The sequence below is a fragment of the Littorina saxatilis genome, linkage group LG3, assembly GCF_037325665.1.
Source record: "Littorina saxatilis isolate snail1 linkage group LG3, US_GU_Lsax_2.0, whole genome shotgun sequence".
NCBI lineage: Eukaryota > Metazoa > Mollusca > Gastropoda > Littorinimorpha > Littorinidae > Littorina > Littorina saxatilis.
Window position 1 is genome coordinate 48309985 of NC_090247.1, and position 25363 is coordinate 48335347.

The 25363-nt window shown below is 41.0% G+C and overlaps 1 protein-coding gene and 1 long non-coding RNA gene across 4 annotated transcripts in view; both read right to left on the reverse strand.

Annotated features, from left to right (window-relative positions):
* LOC138962538 (uncharacterized) overlaps nt 1–25363 on the reverse strand; it is a 173842-nt gene that overhangs the window by 102825 nt on the left and 45654 nt on the right. The gene's annotated exons all lie outside the window — the stretch shown is intronic.
* Nucleotides 6586–25363, reverse strand: part of LOC138962526 (macoilin-like) — a 29932-nt gene continuing 11154 nt past the window's right edge. Inside the window, exons 2-13 of one of the 3 annotated variants that reach the window (XR_011454539.1) lie at nt 24796–24937; nt 24195–24321; nt 23364–23493; nt 22808–22874; nt 20240–20336; nt 19054–19516; nt 17799–17957; nt 16439–16621; nt 15064–15196; nt 13577–13751; nt 10234–12150; nt 6586–10187 (exon numbers count right to left, since the gene is read on the reverse strand). Coding sequence is in view for 2 of the 3 variants with exons in the window: in XM_070334365.1 (XP_070190466.1) it covers nt 11936–12150; nt 13577–13751; nt 15064–15196; nt 16439–16621; nt 17799–17957; nt 19054–19516; nt 20240–20336; nt 22808–22874; nt 23364–23493; nt 24195–24321; nt 24796–24937 (1891 nt within the window). In the remaining variant the exon portion in view is untranslated. Of the gene's footprint in view, nt 12151–13576; nt 13752–15063; nt 15197–16438; nt 16622–17798; nt 17958–19053; nt 19517–20239; nt 20337–22807; nt 22875–23363; nt 23494–24194; nt 24322–24795; nt 24938–25363 lie in introns of all 3 variants that reach the window. The other 2 variants (XM_070334366.1, XM_070334365.1) reach the window with 2 other exon arrangements.

Genomic DNA, 25363 nt, shown 5'->3' on the forward strand with positions numbered 1-25363 from the left:
TGTTTGACACTGTCGGTTCAATTTGAGCCAATGGTAGAGCAATCGTTGATCGAGTGAGGCTTTTTGAGGGTTTCATCCCGCCCTTTTTGTTCGCGGACTTGCGGGCCGTTTGAATGATTGCATAATACGTTAGTGTGCGGCCTGTGACAATTAAGTAGCCTATAGGCGTGAGGATCTTATTTCAAGTCCCGGCCTTTCCAATAGCCTGGGGACGTTTATTACCTTTTTGTGCAAGGCCGTGGCTGGAGGTCCGGCGAGCCGTATTTATTTGAAAGTATTTATTTACTACATTTTGTTTTAATTAATGCTGCTTCAGTCTAGCCAGTGACACACGTTGCTTGGTTCGCGGACGAATTCAGAGATCCGGGCAAAATGATGGCCAATTATAGCAAAGGAAAGTTAAGAGGGGGGGGGGGGTGGGACTAAGTCAGATAAACAGATAATCTTTTAACAGAAAAAATAAAAATGGACCGACCATGGCAAGGCTGGAACCTCATGATCTCTAGCGAATTTCACTACCGACTGACCAATGAAGGCAAGACAACTGATGGGTGAAAAATAGGAAAGTCTATTTTGTGAGATACTGGTGACTGCCGGTGCTTGAGCCCCCAGTATGTAACAAATACCAGATGAAGTAATAAGTTACCTCTCATGGTATTATGGACCACTGATTTTTAAGTGGAGTTTTATTCCTTCCATCCTGTCCTCCTACACAACAACTCTTGGTTTTGGGGATGATTCGGGTGACATTCACAACAACAAAAAGTGACTTGTGGACCCCAAACAAATTACAAAGTGAATTGGAGCCGCGCGGCGCGTTCCGGAGCGTTCCGGGCCCGATTAGATGGTTCAAACTATCATTTTCATCGCCGAACATAATAAAATATATACTTTTGGAATCAGCAAATGATAAGGAACAGAGAAACGATATTTTATGTGTGATTTAAATATCAACTTTTAAGAAATCGACAAACTGATCGGCTGATTTTGAATGAGCATTTCATAAACGAACTTTAAAGCTACAAAGCTGAAATGCAATCCCATTGTCGGCACTAAGTCAAAGATCATGTAACCGGCAAACATTTCAAGCAAACAGTTTATGAAAAACTCAGTCAGTGCAGCCACGGTACGTGAGAGTGACGCCTCAACTTCTGAAAACGGGCAAATATGACGTCCTCAAATAGCCCTATCAAAAATGGGCGAAAAACGTTTCAAGCAAATGCTCTCAAAAATGATTGTACCCGTGGCACTGAATTACATGTGACTCACACACACACACACACAAACACACACACACACATACACGTACACACACACACATAACCACCCATCGGCCACCCACCCACAGACACACACACACACACAACCATACATATCATTACTTGACGCCAATTTCACGCTGCACCAACTTTGTTTTGGACTGCGCCTAACCATTTAGTCAGATGAGCCAAGACATCGTATTAGAATTACAGGTCGGTCATTATCTAAATCACGGAAACCGGGAGTATTACTACAAGCGTTTGCAGCAGCCATCAATGATGTTTACACATTTATGTTTTTCTGTTTAGGGATCTCTGACTCATTACACTTGTAAATTCTGCTCCCATTAAATGTGTCATTTCCTAGAGAGAGAGAGAGAGAGAGAGAGAGAGAGAGAGAGAGAGAGAGAGAGAGAGAGAGAGAGAGAGAGAGAGAGAGAGAGAGAGAGATGTAAGACGTAAGATGTAAGACATTTTATTGATTAAACACACAAGGTTCATTTCACTGGGGAGGGGGGGGGGGGGGGTCAGTAATACATGCCGTGTGTTTGTATTTATGGACAATCACCCGGTTTTATCTCTTTCTCTCTAACATATACTCACACGAACGCACGCACGCTCTCACTCTCTCTCACAGTCTCTCTCTTAGGGGGCGGGGACGTAGCTCAGTTGGTAGCGCGCTGGCTTTGTAACCACTGAGTTGGTCGCTATCAGCGTGGGTTCGATCCCCACGTTCGGCGAGAGATTTATTTCTCGGAGTCAACTTTGTGCAGACTCTCTTCGTTGTCCGAACACCCCCGTGTGCACACATGCGCACGAAAAAGATCCCACGTTCACAGCGAAAGTTCAGTTCAGGGCTTGGAAAACACGAAGACACGCATGCATCATCTCTCGTCTCTGATTATCATGATCGTATCTCGATACTTTGACGAGACAAACCCAATGCTGGTGACCGTGTGTCGAAGAAGACAGCCACAGCGGGCTTGTTCGAATCAAAGTATCACACCATATCTTCCGACGTATTACCAATACCTGTCCCAATATAAACCAGTTGGTCTAAGAGGACGTTAAACCCTAATAGTCAGTCTCTGGGGGGATGGGTCTCTCTCTCTCTCTCTCTCTCTCTCTCTCTCTCTCTCTCTCTCTCTCTCTCTCTCTCTCTCTCTCACACACTTATTCTTCTGTCTGTCTGTGTGTGTATTTTTCTCGGTCTCTGTCTCTGTCTCTCGGCCTCTTTCTCTCGGTCTCTCTCTCGGTTTCTCTCTCGGTCTCTCTCTCTCTCTCGGTCTCTCTCTCTCTCTCTAACTCTCTCTCTCTCTCACACACACACTTATTCTTCTGTCTGTCTGTGCGTCAGTATTTTTCTCGGTCTCGATCTCTCTCTCTCTCGGTCTCTCTCGGTCTCGCTCGCTCGCTAGCTCGCTAGCTAGCTCTCTCTCTCTCTCTCTCTCTCTCTCTCTCTCTCTCTCTCTCTCTCTCTCTCTCCCTCCCTCCCTCCCTCCCTCCTCTCTCTCTCTCTCTCTCTCTCTCTCTCTCTCTCTCTCTCTCTCTCTCTCTCTCTCTCTCTCTCTCTATCATATCTGTCCATAAAGCATCAGTGTTTCATAACGCAAGAATGTATGTATAGCCTACAACGTGTATATAGCCATGTGAATAGTTTTTCTGCCTTTTTTTTTTTACACCCCCGGTATAGGGGTGTGTATAGGATTCGGTCGATGTGTTTGTTTGTTTGTTTGTGTTCGCATATAGATCTCAAGAATGAACGGACCGATCGTCACCAAACTTGGTGAACAGGTTCTATACATTCCTGAGACGGTCCTTACAAAAATTGGGACCAGTCAAACACACGGTTAGGGAGTTATTGGTGGATTAAGATTCTACAAGGACTTATAGAGGGACATATTAATGGTCAAAGGGAAATAACCTTCTCAGTTGGTGGCAGTGAGAATGGTAAGGACGGGGGTGTTTTTCCTACCTCGGAGGAATTTCTTGTTTTTTAATGTTTTTTTACTGTCATGCTTATCTTTTGTAATTGTTTTACGTTTGTATATATATGTATTTAAGATTAGAATAGTCCCTCTCTGGGCGAGGGCTGGTTGAAAAGAAGCTCGTTTATATTGCTTATGCCACAACCCTCGTAAAATAAAATTTGATTTGATTTGATTTGATTTGATTTGATCTCTCAGTCGATGTCTGTATTTATCTTCGGTTTTTTTTCTGTGCTTCCAAACCTGTCTCTATCGCCTGATCGATTTTTTTTGTCTTTTCATCCCTGTCTTTATAGCCCGCTCTAGCTTTTCATGCGTTCACTCCTGACTTTATAGTTTATTGCAGTTTGTTTTTTCTCACTCACTTCATGCGTTCAGTCAAGTATTCGTAGATTTTCAAAGTATTTTTCATTAACATTTGACACCAATTTGAAAAGTTTGACGCTGTTTTCTCAGAATAAGTTTTTGAGCGTCAGTGCCGTCATTGGGAAATATCCATCCTCTAAACTAACTGTTTTATCGCCATGCTCTTTTTACATTTAGTCAAGTTTTATGCAGTAACAGAGAGACTTTTTGTAAATTACCCAGTAATCATTGGTTTTAGAAATTCTGTCAAGTACAAAAACTTGCCTTTGTTTGGAAATTTAGTTTGTGCTTATGATATCTACCCAGGAAACAAAATCTGTTCATAAAAATAGCTCTGTTGCATTGAGGGACCTGTTTAGAGTAAAACACAGGAGCTTGTATCCAATCGCCGGTCGATCATTATTTACAGTCCACTACTACGACATACTACTACTATTGATTGTTGTGCTCAGATTTTCATCTCATGCAGGGCAAGCCCAGTACAGTTTTTACATTTTAACGTAGAGGGGGGAATCGAGACGAGGGTCGTGGTGTATGTGTGTGTGTGTGTGTGTGTGTGTGTGTGTGTGTGTGTGTGTAGAGCGATTCAGAGAAAACTACTAAACCGATCTTCATGAAACTTGACATGAGAGATCCTGAGTATAGTATCTCCAAACGTTTTTTTCATTTTTTTTGTATATATATGTCTTTGATGACGTCATATCCGGTTTTTCGTGAAAGTTGAGGCGGCACTGTCACGCTCTCATTTTTCAACCAAATTGGTTAAAATTGTGGTCAAGTAATCTTTGACGAAGCCCGGACTTTGGTATTGCATTTCAGCTTGGAGGCTTAAAAATTAATTAATGAGTTTGCTCATTAAAGTTGTCATTAAAATCGATTTTTCACAAACAGATTTAAAATTGATTGCATCGTATTCTTCATCACATTATGAATCTAAAAATATATATACATATATGTCACTTCTTTAGTTTTCAGTTCTGGACATGCTGAAGTGTGTTTTTCTATCAGATAGGCCTGACCTGACAAAAGTGAGTTGCAGTAATCTAGGCGTGACAGAACGAATGATGTAACAAGCGTGGCTTCAGTGGACAGAAAGTGGCGAATTGAGCTAATGCCGTCTAAGTTCTAGAAAGATTGTTTTACAGATGTGGTTGATTTGTGTTTTCATGCTAATAAGTTCTTTATTAATGTTAAACACCGAGATTTTTTACTTTATCTGTGAAAACAATTGTTGTGTCGCAAATGAGCAAGGAGTTGGACGACTGGGTGACTGTCTTGCGTGATGTTTGATTGATGAGCATGGCTTCTGTTTTTTCGTGGTTGAGTTGCAGTTTGTTTTCACACATCCAGTCTTTAATATCCTCAACACGTCTGGATGCGGTATTTTGCGATGTGAACATGTATATGATGTGAACATGTAAAAGGGATGGATAGCATGCTTCATTCAGTGTTTGTCTTTAGCGCTATACTTTAAATATATACGGGCGTCAAACAGACTTCAATGTGAAAAATTGTAGTCTACGTTCTAATACAGACACTTAATTGAATTTGTTTCCTTTTATGTGTGCTTATGGTTCCGATCATTGCTGTCGATGAGAATCTAAAATAATATTTACGTTGTTTAAACAAACTTTAAATAAATAAATGAACAGTTGAAAACTTTGTTTTTGTTTTGTTGTACAGTGCAACCCCCCTCCCCGTTTAAGACCTACAAAAATCTGAAAAAGTGAGTTCTTAAAAAGGAGGGAATCTTACAATGGGGTAAATTTACACACGTTCAGAAGAGAAAATCTGAAAAATCAAGGTCTTTAAAAGGTGGAAGTCTTAAATTGGGGTGTCTTAAAAAGGGGGGGGGGGGGTTCCACTGTAGAAAGACGACATCGTTCTTCTTGTTTATTAACATGTAAAGTAGTTTCATTCTGATCAAGTCCCTAAAATAGACGAATTCGAAATAAGAAATCAGAACTTTTACAATAGACGTTTTCCGGAAATATCTCAGGATTTTCATAGTGCATGATGCTGACTGCAGCTTGTACCTTGATCGCGATGAACAACAATCTCTGATGTGTATGTTATGCTGTGTGCACTTAATATGACACCCTTTTCTTTCGAAAATATGCACATCGAACCACGATTCAATATCAATTATCCTTGCGGCAATAATCGATGGCCTTTATTGTTTGCTGACATGTTTTGGTTGAGATCACATGGGTTTGGCTTGAGGTCACATGAGTTTAGAAAAACATGCATGCTTTAGCTAACACTGCAAGCAATCGTCAGCGAATCGTGGATCCGATGTGCATATTTTCAATAAGAAAAGGGTGTTGTACAAATCCCACACTGCATAACATTCACATCAGAGTAAATTGTTCGTCGTGATTGCAGGTAAAAGCCGCAGTCAGCATCTTGCACTTGCACCTTGCTGTCCGAGGCGCTAACTCTGCCACACCGCGTGAAAATCTTGACAAAGTTGTTTTCAAATATCGTCCAGCATTTGTTCCACACTTTGTTTGCCCAACTTTGTTGTACCTTGCAAGAAGTTCAGAAACAGCAGTAGCCAAATGAAAAACAAATATATTAAGAGATTTTTCTTAACAATTAGATGTTTCTGCAGATCAGAGAGACTATGAACCAATTCTTGGTAATCCTCCCAAACTTTACGATGCATTAGCTTTCAAGAACGTCCAGATTTGTAATCAAGTTCAACTTCACTGTTATGTGTTTTTGTGTGTGTGCTGTTTTTCTGTGTCAAGATGATCATCAGTGTGCTGGCTTGATGATTAGGGGCAAACATATTTAAGACACCCCGCTTCTCGTTTGGCGCATCCAGCCAGTTTGGGTAGGAGTGTCGACTTCAAGGTTCCCTTCACCTCTGTCACACACACACACACACACACACACACACACACACACATGCAAATACACAAAAACACAGGAATACACTCTACAAATAAAACACATACACATTTAAGTTTTCACTGACTTGAAAGCACCAGAACTCTGGGCCCGTTTTTAATTTTTATGTCACGACAAAAGTGGCAGGTTATACGTATCATGTAGTAGTAATTCATGTTCAGTACTGCAGTAATACACTATAACAGCAGCTGAGACAGAGTATTATTATTGGTTTCTTTTTCACAATTCTCTTCTAAGCCATAATCATCTTCCCTTTCGGAAATCAAAAACCAGTTTTGTATTTGTCATTCTCCCCCTTTTTTAAGTCTGTCACAAAACAAAACAGTAAATGTGTGCGCAGAGATAAATGACGGCAATCACACGGACTACTTTTTCATGTTGGCTAGTACGACTGTAATGTGGAAGGGAAGGAGCCGGGGGGAGGGGAAACTATAACGGTGGGGTTGGACAAATAAAGTGCATACCGTGCCACATTTAAACAACAGACTGGTGTTCTACACGTCTCCAGCACTGACACAAAAGCAAGAGCCAGGAGGGAGCAACTAAAAGTGAACAGGAGAAAGAGCACTTCCTTCACAGCGTCTTCATTAGAACACTGAGAGGGAGAAAAACAAAAAGATACCAACAGAATCTTCATCACCTCACACGGCATGCTCCTGTCTGTTTTGAACCCTCTTACGTAAAAGGCTGCCATCCGCTTTTGAAAATAATTGTGGTGTGATCTATAATGAAACCAAAATAGCTGATATCACTGCTAGTTGCTTTCCTTGCAGAAAACCACGCTCTTAGTGTATTACATGCATGACATCATTTACACATTTTTTAAGATTCTGATCCCTCTCTGCTTCCACTGAGAGAAAAAAAAGCAAAGCTTGACCAAATGTAAAAAAGATTTCCATTTCAAGAGTTGTGCAAAAATATCAAAATAAAGGCCCACCCCTTCAACTGAAGCAGTACGGACTTTTATGGTTTAACAAGAGCAACAAGTTAGATAACTCTTACACATCGCTATATTCTTCACAAAGCTGATTTTAATATTTGTTGATGTTTGCCCACTTGATGCTTACTTACAGCTATATCCCACAAAGTAAAAGAAGCAACTGTTCAGTTAAAGAACATGATGTTGGAACACAAGGCTGTGTTCAGTATTGCAGTGATACACTCCTATCAGCCACTACTGCTGGCAGCAACAGCCTTTCCAAAGCTTCCAAAACAGACAGAAACTTGCTGGGTGATGGACAGCGGGCACTGCCACTGTCCTCGCCACACTGGTAGCAGACTTAAGTTTTTACAATGATACACAAACACAACAATGCTGGCAAGAGTTACTTGTGCGCCGGAGACCCCCTGCGCTCCACAAGAAAAAAAAAAACATTCGCAAAATATAACTTTGAGTAACAAAAGCTCTGAACATTATTTCTCAACACCAAGGAACTTAGTACAAATGTTGGTTGTTTTGCAAACTCCAAGACAGAGGCAACAATCCTGACACAACCCAGCACACTGATCCCACTGGCATAGTCCTTTCTCGGCTTGGACCACTCATTCAAGAGGCTGACAACTGACGTGACACAAAAACAACATGTTATTCCATTGTTAAACACATCATGCATTTCCAGTTCACCATCTCTTCATGTAAAACCAAGAAAATGTCAAATACATTTGTACTTCCAATACCCATAGAAAACAGGGATATGCTTGACTCGGCATTGGTGACATGCACAAAGAGTGGCCCTTGCCTTGCGAGAACAAAGATTCATATTTTTTTCCCGTCTCAACCAACTGATATATAATCTCTCATGTTACCACAAAAAAAGATGATTTTTTAGAAAAAAACTGTGTGAGGATTTGCAAGCGTTGTGGAAGAGTTGCGCTAACAAAACCTTGTACACTCAACAGGAAACACATGGTCGACCAGTTGAAGCCACCATCGCAGCGAATAAATCACTCCGATGTGTATGTTATGCAGTGTCCAATCGATATGCCTTTTTCTTTCGACACAGCGATCGCTAAGCAAGCGTGTCAGTTTTGCATGCTGCCGTGACCCCGATCTCAAGCAAAACTCACATTATCTCAGGCAATACACGTTGTAGCTCACACTCACAGCGAGCGATCCAGCATTGCCACAACAAATAGTTAACTGCGATTTGTATATTTTTGAATGAAATAGGGTCATATCGAGCGGACATAACATACACATCAAGGTCAGTTATTTGCATCGATCATTGTTTTATCTGGTCGACCCGTGTGTTCCTGATTTGACCATGTGTTTCCTGTTTGTCCGAGGTTTTGTTATTGTAAATCTTGACCGAGTTATTTCCGGAAAACGTCAATTATTCATCTCAACACTCCTTGTGAAGAAAATGGTGATCACATTTGATTCAGTCAATAAAAATTGTAACAACACTAAGGAAAATTAACTTAAAATTAGCAGGTGTTTGTAACAAAAACAAAAACATCCACTATTCTGTCAAATTAAAGGTCAAATTCTGACTTGCAAGTAGCATGCTTTTGTGGGTCAATCATAACAGCAGTTTATATGTCCATATCTTTTGCACAGACACAATGTTTTGACTAGGTTTTTTCTCTTCTCAAAAGCACTCAAGAATGATTCAGTTATTTGTTCAATGGACTAATGCCAAACACAACGCGTACAATGAGAAAGTGAAAACAAAACCATAAGACCACAAAGCAATACAGATGAACCATTTAGCCACACAAAAACAAACCGACCATTAAACAAAGAAGATGAAACGATACTGCGTCTCAGTAGCACAACATTAACACTTGTTTACAACAGCACTACAAGTATAGTCCGTGCAGTGAAAAACCTTGACTCTGCTTCAACGCAACCTACACATTCAGGAGAAAAGTCTGATGCTTCGAGTCCTGCCACATGTAAAAAATGACAAAGAGCTTATGTGGTTTTTAGAAATGTGGTTTAAAACTGCTGAGAGGAAATTAAAAAAAGACGCTCACTAAAATCTCCACACCAGTACACTTACAATGTCATGGATAAACTCGATGAAATTGCTCATACACATCCCATCATCTTCACTGACTGCAGGCATGCACCAACGTGCGATCCCCTATGACACAAAAGGCACATAATCCGCTATTCAGTGCAGATGAAGTGGGTCCAAGTGAATCACACGCTGGTTCTTTCTCTGTCATTACCTTTTAAAATTACTTTTGGTAGACATGTCAGATTTGTAATATTACACTCACACTTGAGAAAACAGACATGTGCCCTACTGCCAGCCACAGCCACATTCTATCTGTAGGTTGAAAGATACTACCCCTGTTGTTGTTTTAATCTCTTAAAGACTGTCACAAGAGATGCCTTTACCCACCCCCTGAATATAACTGTCACTCTCAGGTTGTTTGTTTTTCTAAAAATAAATCTTTTTAACAAGAAAGAAACAATTGAAGAAAAAAAACACCCACCTAAAAATGTCAGTATTATCAACAGACAATATTTAGCATGATGTAAGAGCATAGAACCAAACCGAAAGGTGCTAATACCTAAATCAGTTCATGTTTGTTAAAGAAGAAAAAAAACTTAACACACTAGAAAGGGAGTCTTTAAGTCCTTGTCTGCGCATAACATTCCGCACTTTCATGAGAACCTAGAAGTAGAAAGCACTTTCATGAGAACCTAGAAAGCACTTTCATGAGAACCTAGAAAGCACTTTCATGACAACCTAGAAAGCACTTTCATGACAACCTAGAAAGCACTTTCATGACAACCTAGAAAGCACTTTCATGACAACCTAGAAAATTAGCACATGTAAGCAACATGTTCAACTGTTATTTAATATTGCAAGTATGATCTGGCAACTTGAGCCCATCCACCATACCCCCCAACAGTACTTTCTGGCAATCAATGTTCACAGATGCTAAACCGTGTGACAAATACATGCACCAGCAAACTATGAATGACAATGCTGCTATCCATCATTATCATGGAAGCAACACCAGCAGTAAAATTAAACTTAAGGGGGCTATTCACTCATAAATGTATGAACACAAACTGAAGCACCATTTGCGGTGCCAAAGAGCAGCAGATGCGAAGACCATGGGAGGCATGTAATGCGGTGTGTAATTGGATGATTCAAAAAGTGTCCTCAGCTGCCACTGGACAAAACCATTTTCCACACAACCAATGAAAACCTGACAAGTTGACACCAGTGAAGTGGGTACTGACATGGGCATACATCATCATTACCCTGTACTAATAAATAAGTTAACAAGGAAGAGCAAAACTTGACAATAGCAGGTTTTGCCATTTTCAAACGAAAGTTATGAGCGAATGTTGAATTTTTTTTTTTTTTAGAAAAGACTGGGTCAAAGCACTATAATGATCCATCTAGATCAAAATTGATATGTTTCACCGTCACCTACGGTTGCTCTTGTCACACTGGCAGGAATTCAAACCAAAGCAAGAGCTCAGAAACCTAATTTATCTTGACATCTAACCTGAGGAAGAATTTAGAAAACAAGACACATTCACTTCCACTTCCAAGAAAAGTCATTTCTGTTAAATATCCACATGTAAACATGTGGAAATAAAGGTTCTACTGGAAATATCTTGCACTTAGTCTGAAATTTAAGAATGACGTATATTTTTTTGATACAGGCCTACGGCTAAAATCTGCTATTAAATCAACACACAAACAGGCAGAACCAGATAGAAGAAAGCAGCACTTGATTACTGGAGAAACAAACAGGCTTCTCCCTTCCTTTCCCCCGAAAAATATCAACAGAACTTCAAACAGAACTTCAAGGTACAAAAGTTGTTACTTAAATTTTATTCGTTTTTTCAGAAGGTAGGCATCACACGAAGAACCTGCCACATGGCTGTGTGGAAATGACATGTTGATCTTCACTTTTTAAGTTAAGCAAAGTCCAGGTCAACAATTCACTGCATGACAGTTGTACAGTTTTTCACTTCCACAAGAAAGTGAAACAGGTCACACACACAGCCCCCTAGACAAGCAAGACTGTAGATGTAGCCGAAGACAGCTGAAATTCATATTCCCTTCCTGCAGAGGTGAACGTTCCAGTGACACCTGTATTGTCTCACATAACCGACAGAGAAGAACCTTGGAGGCAGTGACAGTTCTGTTACAGCTACATCACATACCACCTCTCCATCGAAAAAGTCGCTGTACTTTAAACTCCTGTAATCATCTGTTACCAGCAGGTCTGAGAGAAATTCACGGAAATGCTTCTTTTGTCATGAGAACTTAGAAGTTTTTTTTTAACCTGAAGCCAAGGCTGGAGTCACTGTCGCTGGTTGAAACTGTTGTAGGGAGAAAAGTGTGCTGGTCATACCGAGAAGGTTGCCACTGAAGTACTGTTGGCAGTGTCAGGGGGTTGGGACAGAGAGAGGGAGGATGCTGTCTAAATGGCAGTCTTGGGTGTGTAGTCGGAGGCGTTAGGGTTGAGGTCGGAGGCGACGGTGATATCCTCCTGGCAGAACTGGGTGGAGAAGAGAGGGGAGGAGTTGCGCTCGGAGCCCATAGACTGGTAGGAGCTGGTGCTGGGGATCAGCGCCATCACCTCCCCGATCTTGGCCTTCAGGTCTGTGATCTCCATGTCCTTCTCCCGAATCGTGTCTGCAAGCAACATCACACAAAATGAACATGCGCTCCAACGTTGTGAATACTAAGCCCTGATTTTTTATCGTTTTGGGCGTGTGTGTATTTTCTTGTTTGTTCTTTACAACATTTATCTTTATTTTTGCCATTATTTACTTCACTTTAAAGAGAAGGGTGAAATAACCTTGCTTGGACCAACAACAGAAACAAATAAAATTAAGCCACCTCAGTGAAACATATCAGTGATTTCTACTAAATCAGGCCACCATTTTGTATGCAGGTCAGAAATTGTCTCCCTTTAGCTGGCTGAAAGTCACACAGCTTTTCATAGGGAAATGATCCAAGGAAGACATACAGCAACCTGAAAGGATTACATTGAACTCTGCAACTGATGTTGCTGGAACAATGTAGATTCATACTGATATAATATCATTCTTTAAACTGGTTTTAAAACTAGTCAAAATCAATGATCGTTGGAGGCAGCATAACGTCACGCTCATGAGATAATTGCCTATGTCATTTTTTTTACTGTTTTGAGAAAAACGCAAAAAAACGTTTTTGATTTTTTAACAATCTGCCTATCTTATTTTTGTTATAAGTTGCAAATTGCCTATCTCGAGCTGTTACAGCGGGATAACCGTGAGATACAGAGCTGACAGCAATATTTTCAATCAGCACAACTGCAAAACAACCCCCCAAAAGCTTTTGCATACCTTTGCAGTTTCCAAACAAGTCTTCCTGTATCAAAAAGAAAAACTGCCTAACTTAAAAAACGAGATCGGCAAGTTTGCTTACGTTACCGTGGAATTGGTTTCCGATGGTCTGAGAGTTTGTACTCTCTAACACATGATAGATACCCTTCCGGTAGCTTCCCCGGTAGTCTCACTTCAGAAATGCCTAACGCTGAGTTAGGTATTTTTCTTATGAGCATGACGATAAGTGGGAGTCCTGCATGACATCATATTAATTTTTAGTCATCTCATTTAGATGGTATCAAAGTTTTCAGGAATGGAAACACTCCTGTTAGAAGACAGTGTGACTTTCAAAAAATGTCAACATAAGGTGAAGATTGCACATAAGGTTTGTGAGACCATCACCTCGCTGCTGTTGTTCTGCCCTTGATCTGCCAGCAGCCAAACACTAGATGCATTTAGAGCGCTTACTTCCCTTTGTTTATCAGACCTGCCAGCAGTCACTCTACCTGGCCAATACTCATGCTGATAGGCTTGCAAAACAATTGTGCTTTGCATGTTGACCCACATTTCTACAAACTCTACAAACACACAGACTATAACCTCGAAAAGTAGCAGCTGCATGCCTGTTTTCCCCGACAAACTAAACTTCAGACATGTGATTGTGAAAAGTCCATGTTTTAACTGTTAAATCATAAATGTACGTAAAAACTCATCTGGACACATAGCCACATCCCATCCAGTGTACTTACTCTGCAGAACCTTAATCATGCGTCTCTCATCGCCAAGGGCAGAGAAGAGGTCCTGCTTGAAGCGGGTCTCAGCGGAGAGGCTGTTCTCCAGCTCGCAGTTCTTGTCCTGCATGTCGGAGAGGGCCTTCAGCAGCACCTCCGCTTCTTTCTGGGCGTCCTTGTACTGACGCAGTGACTGCAGACAGGGGGCACACAACACGCTCAAACATGCACACTGATGCCAATGCAGACCTGGGAACCCCTATTTTGCACTTGGAGTATTCTCAAATAAACTTTGTGTATTTTCACAAAAATGAGTGTGCTCCACACAGCATTTGAACATCTTTGATTCAAACATGCTTCAAACGCGTCAGTTGCACCGTTAATTAAGTTTACCAATAAATTTAAAACAAATTCTTCTTTCAATGTTTACTGATAAAAACTGTGATCATGTGTCAAAATACTGGATCGGCTCCGGGATGCGCTTGTAAAAAAAGCATTAGGATTTGTTCTCATTTAATTTTTTTTTCACTGACCGTACTGATCATATTCTAGACAAACATGCGAACAAAATTTGACGAAATCGTATAGGTTCCCAGGTCTGCTAATGCTATCACAATGAGACTGTCATGTGAAAGATTTGAACACTTGAACAATACAGTATGTCACCAGAGCAATGCTAGTCTTTCGGATGAGACGAAAAACTGAGGTCCCTTCGTGTACACTACATTGGGGTGTGCACGTTAAAGATCCCACGATTGACAAAAGGGTCTTTCCTGGCAAAATTGTATAGGCATAGATAAAAATGTCCACCAAAATACCCGTGTGACTTGGAATAATAGGCCGTGAAAAGTAGGATATGCGCCGAAATGGCTGCGATCTGCTGGCCGATGTGAATGCGTGATGTATTGTGTAAACAAATTCCATCTCACACGGCATAAATAAATCCCTGCGCCTTGAATATGTGCGCGATATAAATTGCATAAAATACAAATAAAAAAAATAAAAAAATAAATCCCTGCGCTTAGAACTGTACCCACGGAATACGCGCGATATAAGCCTCACCTTGATTGATTGATTGATTGAAGTGTCTTTGTTATTGTACAGTTCTTGTTCAACCTACATGTTTGATTATGTTATGTTACAGAGTATTTCACAGTCTTCTCAGTGTGTTGGTGTTATGAAGAGCTGATACATGACTTGTGTTTTTCTGGTCTAGTATCGCTAAATAAAACACCGAGTGTTGAGCAGGGGGAGGGGGAGAAAGCCCACTAAAGTCATTTACCCTGATTAAATACCCCCAGTCCCAACCGCCTATAACTAAATGATCTTGACAATACCTCCGTAAAAGTCTTGATCCCTTAATTACACAACATAACCATTCATTTTCAGTCAAGCGATGACATACATTTTCTATCCTTTTCAGTAAAACTGAAGCAATGCTTCTGTAAAATTGTTGATAAGACTAAAGACTTGTGACCATTAAAAAAAGCAAAAAAAGTACTCACACTCACACTCACCTGGACTTCTCGCTCAAGCAGTCTGTACTGGTCTTCCCGGACCTTGAGATCTCGACGAAGCTGTTTGACCTCGTTCTCTAAGTCTTTCCTGCGTGCCTTGCAGCTGTCGGTGCACTCCCCACTGCATAAACATCATTTCAACATAGCATTCAGAAAACTAAAAGCTGATACAAAACTGTTTGCATGCTTTCCAAAAATGTACGCTTACCCAAGATAAATAAAATGGTGCATTACATAAACTCCTACCCAACATTACTGACAATGCACACACAACACAAGGACCAACAGATTCACACTCATTCTGAATACACACAACTGAAAAAGAAGCAGACACAGGATTCTAAAATCGACATTTTACAGAAATTCCAAATAATGAGCAAATCTGTGGTTAATACATTCTTTTTATTACTTATTTAGACTAATAAACATGCAGAGATCCTTCAGCTGGGGCTTTGAAAATAATTGAAATCATAAACTGATCATAAATTAAAACAAGAAGAGCAAACGCTCGATCGAGTCACTTTCGCAGTTCTGAATATTATATGAGGCATCAGATGGACAGGAAGAAATTGCTATTCACAACACAATGAGTCACGTTCACATAAAATTTGAGCCCGGTCACTTTTATAGTTTCCGAGAAAAGCCCAACGTTAAGTTGTGTGTTGCCGAACAGAAAAGGCTAGTTATCTCCCTTGTTTTTCTGATAACGTTCGTAAAAGGCTACAGATGTAAATACTTTGATGTAAAGAATAATCCTACAAAGTTTCAATCACATCCGATAAACTTTGTCAAAGATATAAAATGTCTAATTTTTCCTTTGACGCTGACCTGTGACCTTGAAAAAGGTCAAAGGTCAACGAAACCATCGTTAAAGTGTAGAGGTCATTGGAGGTCACGACTAAACAAAATATGAGCCCGATCGCTTTGATAGTTTCCGAGAAAAGTCCAACGTTAAGGTGGTGTCTACGGACGGCCGGCCGGACGGCCGGCCGGACAGACTAACACTGACCGATTACATAGAGTCACTTTTTCTCAAGTGACTCAAAAATCATCCCTGAGAAGGACTGCAGAAATGCTGGCTTGCCACATCCCATGCCATTTTCAAAGACCCTAACAGGTTCCAGTGCTACCACAGCCACAGGGTAGTCTTGAAAAGAAAACACAAAACAAATTTGCTGTCTCACTGTACCAGAAGACAGCATTTCACAAGCAGTCTCATCTAGCTCAGTCAAAAGTTGAATCTGAGGCTTATTTCAAACAATTTTAAGGTCGTATGAACCCATCTCTTTTTTAACCAACATTTTGCTCAACATATCCACTATGCTGGCATGAAGGTGCCAGTGCCTGGACAAAGACAGCTTACCGAGCGGCAGCAGCCATGGCAACAGCCCTGGCAGCGGCTGCCTCCTCGGCCTTCCTGGTTTTGCGCTCTGCCTGCAACTGCTGATCGACGACTGCCTTGGCTCGTTTCTCATCCACCAGCTTGCGCTCCATGGAGGCCACTGACGCTCTGTCCTGCTGCCGACCCGTCACCAGGTTGTGAAGCCTGTTGGGATCACAGGCAAAGGTTAGCTCAACCATGAAAAAGAGGCTATTATTACTTCCAGCTTAGTTTCATTGTAGACAAGGACAACAGAAAGATGCAGCTATATTGAACAAACAATTCTCAGACCACAACGTTCTAATAAAAACAAGAACGAGTCGATCGAGTCACTTTCGCAGTTCTGAATATTATATGAGGCATCAGATGGACAGGAAGAAATTGCTATTCACAACACAATGAGTCACGTTCACATAAAATTTGAGCCCGGTCACTTTTATAGTTTCCGAGAAAAGCCCAACGTTAAGTTGTGTGTTGCCGAACAGAAAAGGCTAGTTATCTCCCTTGTTTTTCTGATAACGTTCGTAAAAGGCTACAGATGTAAATACTTTGATGTAAAGAATAATCCTACAAAGTTTCAATCACATCCGATGAACTTTGTCAAAGATATAAAATGTCTAATTTTTCCTTTGACGCTGACCTGTGACCTTGAAAAAGGTCAAAGGTCAACGAAACCATCGTTAAAGTGTAGAGGTCATTGGAGGTCACGACTAAACAAAATATGAGCCCGATCGCTTTGATAGTTTCCGAGAAAAGTTTGTCAAAGATATAAAATGTCTAATTTTTCCTTTGACGCTGACCTGTGACCTTGAAAAAGGTCAAAGGTCAACGAAACCATCGTTAAAGTGTAGAGGTCATTGGAGGTCACGACTAAACAAAATATGAGCCCGATCGCTTTGATAGTTTCCGAGAAAAGTCCAACGATAAGGTGGTGTCTACGGCCGGCCGGCCGGACAGACTAACACTGACCGATTACATAGAGTCACTTTTTCTCAAGTGACTCAAAAACCTGCACATTTGCATACAAACACAGGCAGATTATGGGGATGCTGCCTTTATACACCCTTTATGCAATAGCTCCCTAACTTGAACCTATTCAACAAAACAAGGAAAAACTAGATTCTTTTCATCTTTCATAGCTGGTATAAATTAGCCCATCCCCCCAGATCATCTTACACATGTACATCTAAATGTTCATATCTCTGCTCTGCCCATTCTCTTTCCGAAGTCTATGTCCCTGTTACATGCAAAACCTTTGTTCTTATCTATCAGTGAAATGGCCTCAACTCTGTACGACACACAGACTGTGACACTCAGCCCGGACAGAATGCACCCTACTCACTTGTTTTGTAAATTTTCATTATCCTGCTGCAGCTGGTAGAGCTCTGAGCGTGAGGACTTTTCACTGGCCATGAGGCCGTTGATCTGTATCCGCAGCTCCTGCTCTGTGTTGCGACTGCTCTGTAAATCTGCCTTCAGCTTCTTCACGTCTGTCTCTAACCTGCACACAGTCACAACATACAACAGTCACATGTGTAACAGTGCTAATGGAAACACACCTCTGGGACCAACCAAGGGTCCCCACATTGCAGGTGTCCTCTCAGATCAAGTATATTTTTTTTTTAGTAAAGTTAACAGAAAAAGGGATACCAGAAGGCGTCCTCTTGCAGGAGATGTCCTCTCTTCAAAGGGACCTCAATTCACGGGTACCACTGTAACTAAAACTGCCATTCCTTGACTTCCCTAGTGACACTGCTTAAAAAATTGTAAAATGAAGATATGAACAGCAGCTTGTATAATAACTGTTGTCTTTCACTCTTTGGCTTCAAACTCTGCAGAAAAGCTTGAAATTTAATTTTCGGCATCAGTAGCCCTCAAAACTTGCCTCCATGTAGTTCTCTTCTCCGTGAAAAAAGAAAAGCTGCCAGGAAAAGAGAATGTAGCAGATGCACAAGACAAAAATCACAGTGTCCTTTTGACTTCTGCAAAGGCAAAGACAGCTTTCAACCATTCATTAAAAGATGAAACAGTTACAGGTAAAGCATTGAAACAAACAATAAGACCCTTTCCGTGACATGTGAATTTCATGTCTTTTTCACTTTGCTGTCTCCAATACACTTATGACAGGCTACACCTCCATTAACTGCAACAGAAGGTTTGCTGCTTCAAAGACTGCCATTACTTTCCTAAGGTCATACATGCTTCACCTTTGTTCAAGGAATCCAACAAGTTTTCTTTAAAGTGCCACAGACTTGCCTCCTATGATCAGAGAATATGGTGTGAGTGTGTACAAAAAAAATAATCTTGCAAAATAGTACAGAAACGACTATTTCAAAACAAAAATACTTTTACTCAATGCTATCCTATCCAGCTTTACAGAGTTTTCTCCCTTGGTGGCCTCTCCCAGCAGCTAGAACATATGGCGCAACAAATCTTGTTGATGTGGACCAAGAAAACTTGCTCCTTCATTTTTTTCTCACCCGTGAAAACAATTTCCTCAGAAAATTGAAGTTCCAAGGGGAGTGCTCCAGTCTGAAGAATGTATGCATCATACTAAAAGCATGTGTGTACCTGACATATGTACACCCAACACTCACCTACTAATGTGTTCATCTTTGTTGTTTGTGAAGCTGGAGGCGGCTGGGAGCTGCTCCTTCCAGTAGTTTTTCCCTTTCTTGGCACTATTTTCTTTACTGCTGTTCAGCTGTTTGCTGCTAACGGGTTTTGTGGATGGTGCGGACCCTGATGCCGACCCTGTGGAGGACGAGGGCGAAACTCCACCTACAGGAACTGCCCCGTTGGAGGCTTTGTACGCTTTGGTTTGCTGCTCCCCCGAAAAACTGTCTGTGTTTTCGTCAAACTGGTTGACATTGGGCTGCTTCTTGGGTAAGCTTTTTTCAATATATTCTATTTCATCGTCTTCATTCACATCTGCGTTTTTGGAGGATGGGGAAGAGGAGGATGAGGATTTCTTGGATTCCTTCTCCTCTTCACCCTTGGCTAACTTCTTGCCAGGTGCACCATTGGAGATTACTTCCTCTTCGGACTTGGGTGGTAAAGCTGCAACAAAAAGTGCCATTTAGCACAAACGTTCTCTTTCCACACACACACACACACACACACACACACACACACACACACACACACACACACACACACACACACACACACACACACACACTCTCTCTCTCTCTCTCTCACTCTCCAAATACAGCACAAAGACAAATCTAGTTATCAGTGTCAATAGTTTTCATCATAGAAGATCACTTCTGTTTTGCTTTCTGATTGTGAAGAGTAAGAGTTAAACTCTCAAGTAAGAAAGGAACAATCAAACCAAGCCATATAGTTTAGATGTCACACACAAAATCAACTACTCCTGGACTTTTAGTTCGATCACAGCCTGACACTGAAACTTCAAAGCAATATTCTAGTTATTATAAAGTTTCAAATCATAATCAAATGCGGCAAAGCATCAGAACTAGAAGATCTAAGAAACAAAGGAACATAACGTGTCTGCCTCATTTGAATGATTCTCACTAACAGAAATTTGAGGTCGCCAGTAGGGCGGGTGGACCAGGAATTTGAACTTGCCCGACATGATTTCTGCAAGCATCAGGCGGCAGGGCGGGTGTTAAGGTACACCACTGATCTCATACACAGCTTGTATCAAAGCTATGCATGGCTAATCACATCGTAATTCTTTTCTAAACAAGTCATGGTCTACACAAACTATAATATTATAACAAACCAAAAAAAAGTGAACACAGAAGAAAAAGCACCAACCTTTCGGTTTATCTGAATACTGCATTTCTGGCGGCAATGCCTGCTGTAATATCTGCATGTAAAACTCATTCTCTTTCTGTACTACTTTTTGTCTTCTCTGCAACACACAGCATCATCAGATTAGTCCTGGACAGGACAAGCTACCCCCCTTTCTAAAAGCAAGAAAATAAAAGTAAAACAAAACAAGACAAATTATTTGTTACAATAGAACCCCCTGTTTACGACTTTGCAAAAACCTTGAAAATTAGGTCGTAAAAAGGGGGGGTCTTAAAAGGGGGGTTTGAGTTTTTGGCCGGTCGGTCATGAATTTGGTTGCAGTGTATCTACTGTCATGTTTACACACAAACACACAGTTGCAGTTTACTGTCATATCAAAACACACACACACACACACACACACACACACACACACACACACACACACCCAAACACATTACAGCAGAACAACTTGAACTCAAATTTCAAAGAAAATTTACTCATGGCGTAATGCTCGCTCCCCGCTGAGTGAAGCACATTTGACATTGTGGCGCAACCAGTAAAATCCGAATGTCCTAACTCGATAGAAAGCGTAACGACTTTTCTCCCGAATCATCTTTCCGCTCATATGAATGATTCGTCGCCTTGCATCGCTAAACTTGACCACGATCGTTGAGGTCTTCGTACAGGCTCCTCTCTTTGCGTACTTTCGCTTCGCTATCCTTCTCACCATCTAGATAACACTGAGTCATTATCCTTAACGACACACAGGATTTTCGTATTCCCGCCTCCCAAGGAAGTCGTTTTTATTTCTTCTCGCGATAGTTGGAGGAGCGAGAGCCGCCATGTTGTGTTTTCGTCTGCTCGAAATATGCGCAAAAGTCGTAAATTATCCCAAAAAGCTCGGTCGTAAGTCGCGTTTTGGGTCATTATCCTTGACGATACACAGGATTTGCGTCTTCCTGACTCCTAAGGAAGTCGCCGCGGATTCTATCGTGCGCGAGAATTACGGGTTTTTTTTCCGTCTCGCGATAGTTCGAGGAGCAAGAGCCGCCATGTATTGTTTTCGTCTGCTCGACTACAAATGCGCGAAAGTCGTAATTCATCCCCAAAAGCTCGGTCGTAAGTCGCGTTTTGGGTCATTATCCTTGACGATACACAGGATTTGCGTCTTCCTGACTCCTAAGGAAGTCGCCGCGGATTCTATCGTGCGCGAGAATTACGGTTTTTTTTCCGTCTCGCGATAGTTTGAGGAGCAAGAGCCGCCATGTATTGTTTTCGTCTGCTCGACTACAACTGCGCGAAAGTCGTAATTCATCCCCAAAAGCTCGGTCGTAAGTCGCGTTTGGGGTGAGTCGTTCACTGGGGGTTCATTATATAGTAGAATGCATCCGTGGTAGCAAAATCGGTCGTAAAAAGGGGGTGGTCGTAAACAGGGGGGTCGCTAAGGGGGAGTTCTACTGTACCATTGTGCTGGTTTAAACAGGGTCCCCACTGGTTTTTAGAAACAAAATTCCATGACTTTTCCATGACTTTCCATGAGCCTCAATAACATTTTCCATGACTAGATCCACAGGTCGCCATTTCCGAACACGCAAACTTTTTACGTCTTGTCACTGCCAGTTTTGACACTGGCTTGCTTTGCACTGAATTTGAGTCAGTTTCTACGCAGTGTCTCTTCGACAAGCAAGTCAAGCATTTGCTACGCAGTCAGATTATCGGTAATGTTTGTTGGTCCTGTCATGTCACTAAACTGGACTGGACCAGCCACTGTTTGTAGCCATCTGCACTTTCGTAAATTCCGTTTCGTAACCGTCACTGTGACTTGACGAACTGTCATTTTTTTCACCGCGATACACAGTTCATTGCGAAGATCTTCCTTGGTAATTCGTTCCAATTCCGCATACTTTTTGTTGTCAAGAAACAACTCGAAAGAAAGTTTCAAACTCATCATCCTCCATCTTGCTTGTCGAAGCGCTAAAGTAGATCAAAGTACTTTATCAATGCAAAAACAAGAGCAGAAAACTTCGACGAAACCGACTCAAATGCAGCGCAGACGACACAACAAGATAACGGAAGGAAGTGAGCCTCGCTTTGGCTCAAGTGCCGTTAAAAATACCGTTATTCTCGTATGCAAATACGAACGAGAAGGAAATGGCTGGGCGACGAAAATAGCCGCTGGCGTGCTAAAGGTTAATTTTTTTCTTTCTTATTTTTGTTAAATTCCATGACTTTCCATGACTTGAATTGAAATTCCATGACTTTCCAGGCCTGGAAAATTAAAAATCAAATTCCATGACTTTCCAGGTTTTCCATGACCTGTACGAACCCTGTTTAAACAATGATTTGTATCCAATAGTTCAGGGGGATAAAACAGAAATAAACGTATCAGATTCAATTCAACAAAATACAAGCTTCAATTGTTTCAGTTTCTGTTAAATTATTAAACAATCAAATAATAATATATTTTTCTTCAAAGGCAGAAGTCCGGGCCAAAAAGAAAAAACAAACAAACCATGAGAGAAAAACACACAGTATTGGTTTGTTCTGTACATCGCATACAACTGTGAACCCTGTTGCTCCTCCACTTACCAATCTCAGCCTGTATGAGATGTAGCTCTTGAAGCCGAAGCCTAATGTGACTACTGGATAACCAATGCTGCACACACAAATAAAAGAATATATTACTTAAAAGCAAATTTTATCTATCTCGGTAGTAAGGGCAGTGTGCACATTCCCTTTTTTAAGAAATTTTTTTTTAAAGGAGCACTTTCCGCACACAGTCATACACAGATAGACATCTACAGACTAAGACTAGTAAGAGACAGACTTTGTTTTTCCTAAATCTGTACAAATACCATTTAATAAACAGATTGAGCAGATAGGAAGGTAATAAAGGCCCTTTTCTCATAGAAACGTGATCTGGAAATGGAATTAGGCTTTCAAACGACCTCCACAAATGTGTAGGTGGAGTGAACAGGTTACAAAATTGTCACGTTAAAGTTCCCTGGCAAGAAACTGCAGTCTGCGCAGGTGTTCTATTCATACAAAAGAAACAAGCAAGGATTAACAACATTCAAGCACAAAGCCAACAAAATGTTGCTTCGGATTCTGATTAAAGTAAAAGAATACAATCATATGAACTCACCAGTGAGCTGCAAACGGTCGACAGAGATCTAAATAGTATGGCAAGTTTTTCAGCTCTCTCAGTCTGACTGACGCTTCTATGTAGACAAACAGCAGCCACAGTGACACAGTGGGAAGGCATATACCTCGCTCTGAAAAAATAAAGTAACACATGACCTCTTCCACTCAGGACAAATAATGTTCAAACATACACACCTGCTGGTTTGAGATACAGCTGGTGGGTCACCATCTACATCTCTCACAAACACAAGCGCGCACACAAGCACACACTCTTTTGAACAAAAACTGAAAGAATGTATAAAATCAGCATAAAATCTGAGAGAGAGAGAGAGAGAGAGAGAGAGAGAGAGAGAGAGAGAGAGAGAGAGAGAGAGAGAGAGAGAGAGAGAGAGAGAGAGAGAGAGAGAGAGAGAGAGAGAGAGAGAGAGAGTCTGAGAGAGAGAATGTTTTCTTACTTAGGTGATAAGCCCATTTCAAGTGGGATAGATTTGGGGAGGGGGATTCGGACTCAAATTGAAACGAAACTCTAAAGTTTGTGTACAGCAAAGTAGCATGAACAAGGCTATCAGTGTCTCTGTCTGTTCATTGCCCATTGTCTTTCACAGTACACACAATTTGAACTTAAATCGCAAAATATGCCTGAGAGTGAACATGTAGGTACATGTAGAACCGAATCTAGTAATCCAAAATGTTCTGCTTTTCTCCCTAAAACACAGAAGGCATATAGATACATGTACTCAAACTTATCTCCATGCAAAGCAAACATAAAATATTTACAGAATTGAACAAAAATCTTGTGAGCATATAATTATACTCAAATAAACAAACAAACCTGTGTGCCACACATACTGCACCCAGACGTATGTGCTCGCAGCAAAGAAGAGCCACTGAACGGGTATAAACAGGTAGCAGATGACATCAGATGTGATGGCGATACACACAAAGAACACAGAGAAAGCCTGAAAAAAGAAAGGACACATTCAAAATGCTAGTTGCTACCACTTCAGTAAACAGAAACAGTTCACATAATTATATTTTCACCATATATGGGAAATAATCTACCTGAGAAAGATTCAGTCCCTGAAAATGCATCACATTCAAATGTTTCTGAAAAAAAATAGTATCCTCATTTTGACATTTAATTCATCTTACCACAATTAGGGAATTGTAACTCAACAATGAGACAGAACTACTTATCAATCTTAAGATGATCGAATAATGGCAGTAAGTGTGCTTTCACCCAAGTTTCAGTATCATGGAACAAAGTCAATCACTACGAGTGACATAAAAACCCACCTGTTAAACTTGATGCATTGCCTCCAAAACATTCCTTGTGTCTTAAATCTTATTCACTAGACTGAACAAAAATAACTTATTTCAACATGCATCTTGTCATTATCTTATTATTGTCAAGAGCGGGATGAGGAACGCACCAGTCCTTGATACTTGAACGAGTCGTAGACGCTGCGCAGCAGGAGCCAGAAGGGCCACAGGTACTCAAAGCGGAACTCCAGAATGAAGTCTGCCATCAGCACCAGCGCCCACACCAGCAGGAAACGCAGATACAGGAACGTGCTGTAACAAGCAAACAACACATTTATGTTAACTCTGATAATATCAGGATCAGCAAAAATTGCCAGTTCACACAACAGTATCTACACCTGTCCCCTACTCCTTTAAAAATAAAAATAAACAAGTCGCGTAAGGCGAAATTACTACATTTAGTCAAGCTGTGGAACTCACAGAATGAAACTGAACGCACTGCATTTTTTCACAATGACCGTAGTCCGCCGCTAGTGCAAAAGGCAGTGAAAGTGACGAGCCTGTTCAGCGCGGTAGCGGTTGCGCTGTGCTGCATAGCACGCTTTACTGTACCTCTCTTCGTTTTAACTTTCTGAGCGTGTTTTTAATCCAAACATATCATATCTATATGTTTTTTGGAATCAGGAACCGACAAGAAATAAGATGAAATTGTTTTTAAAACGATTTCGGAAATTTAAT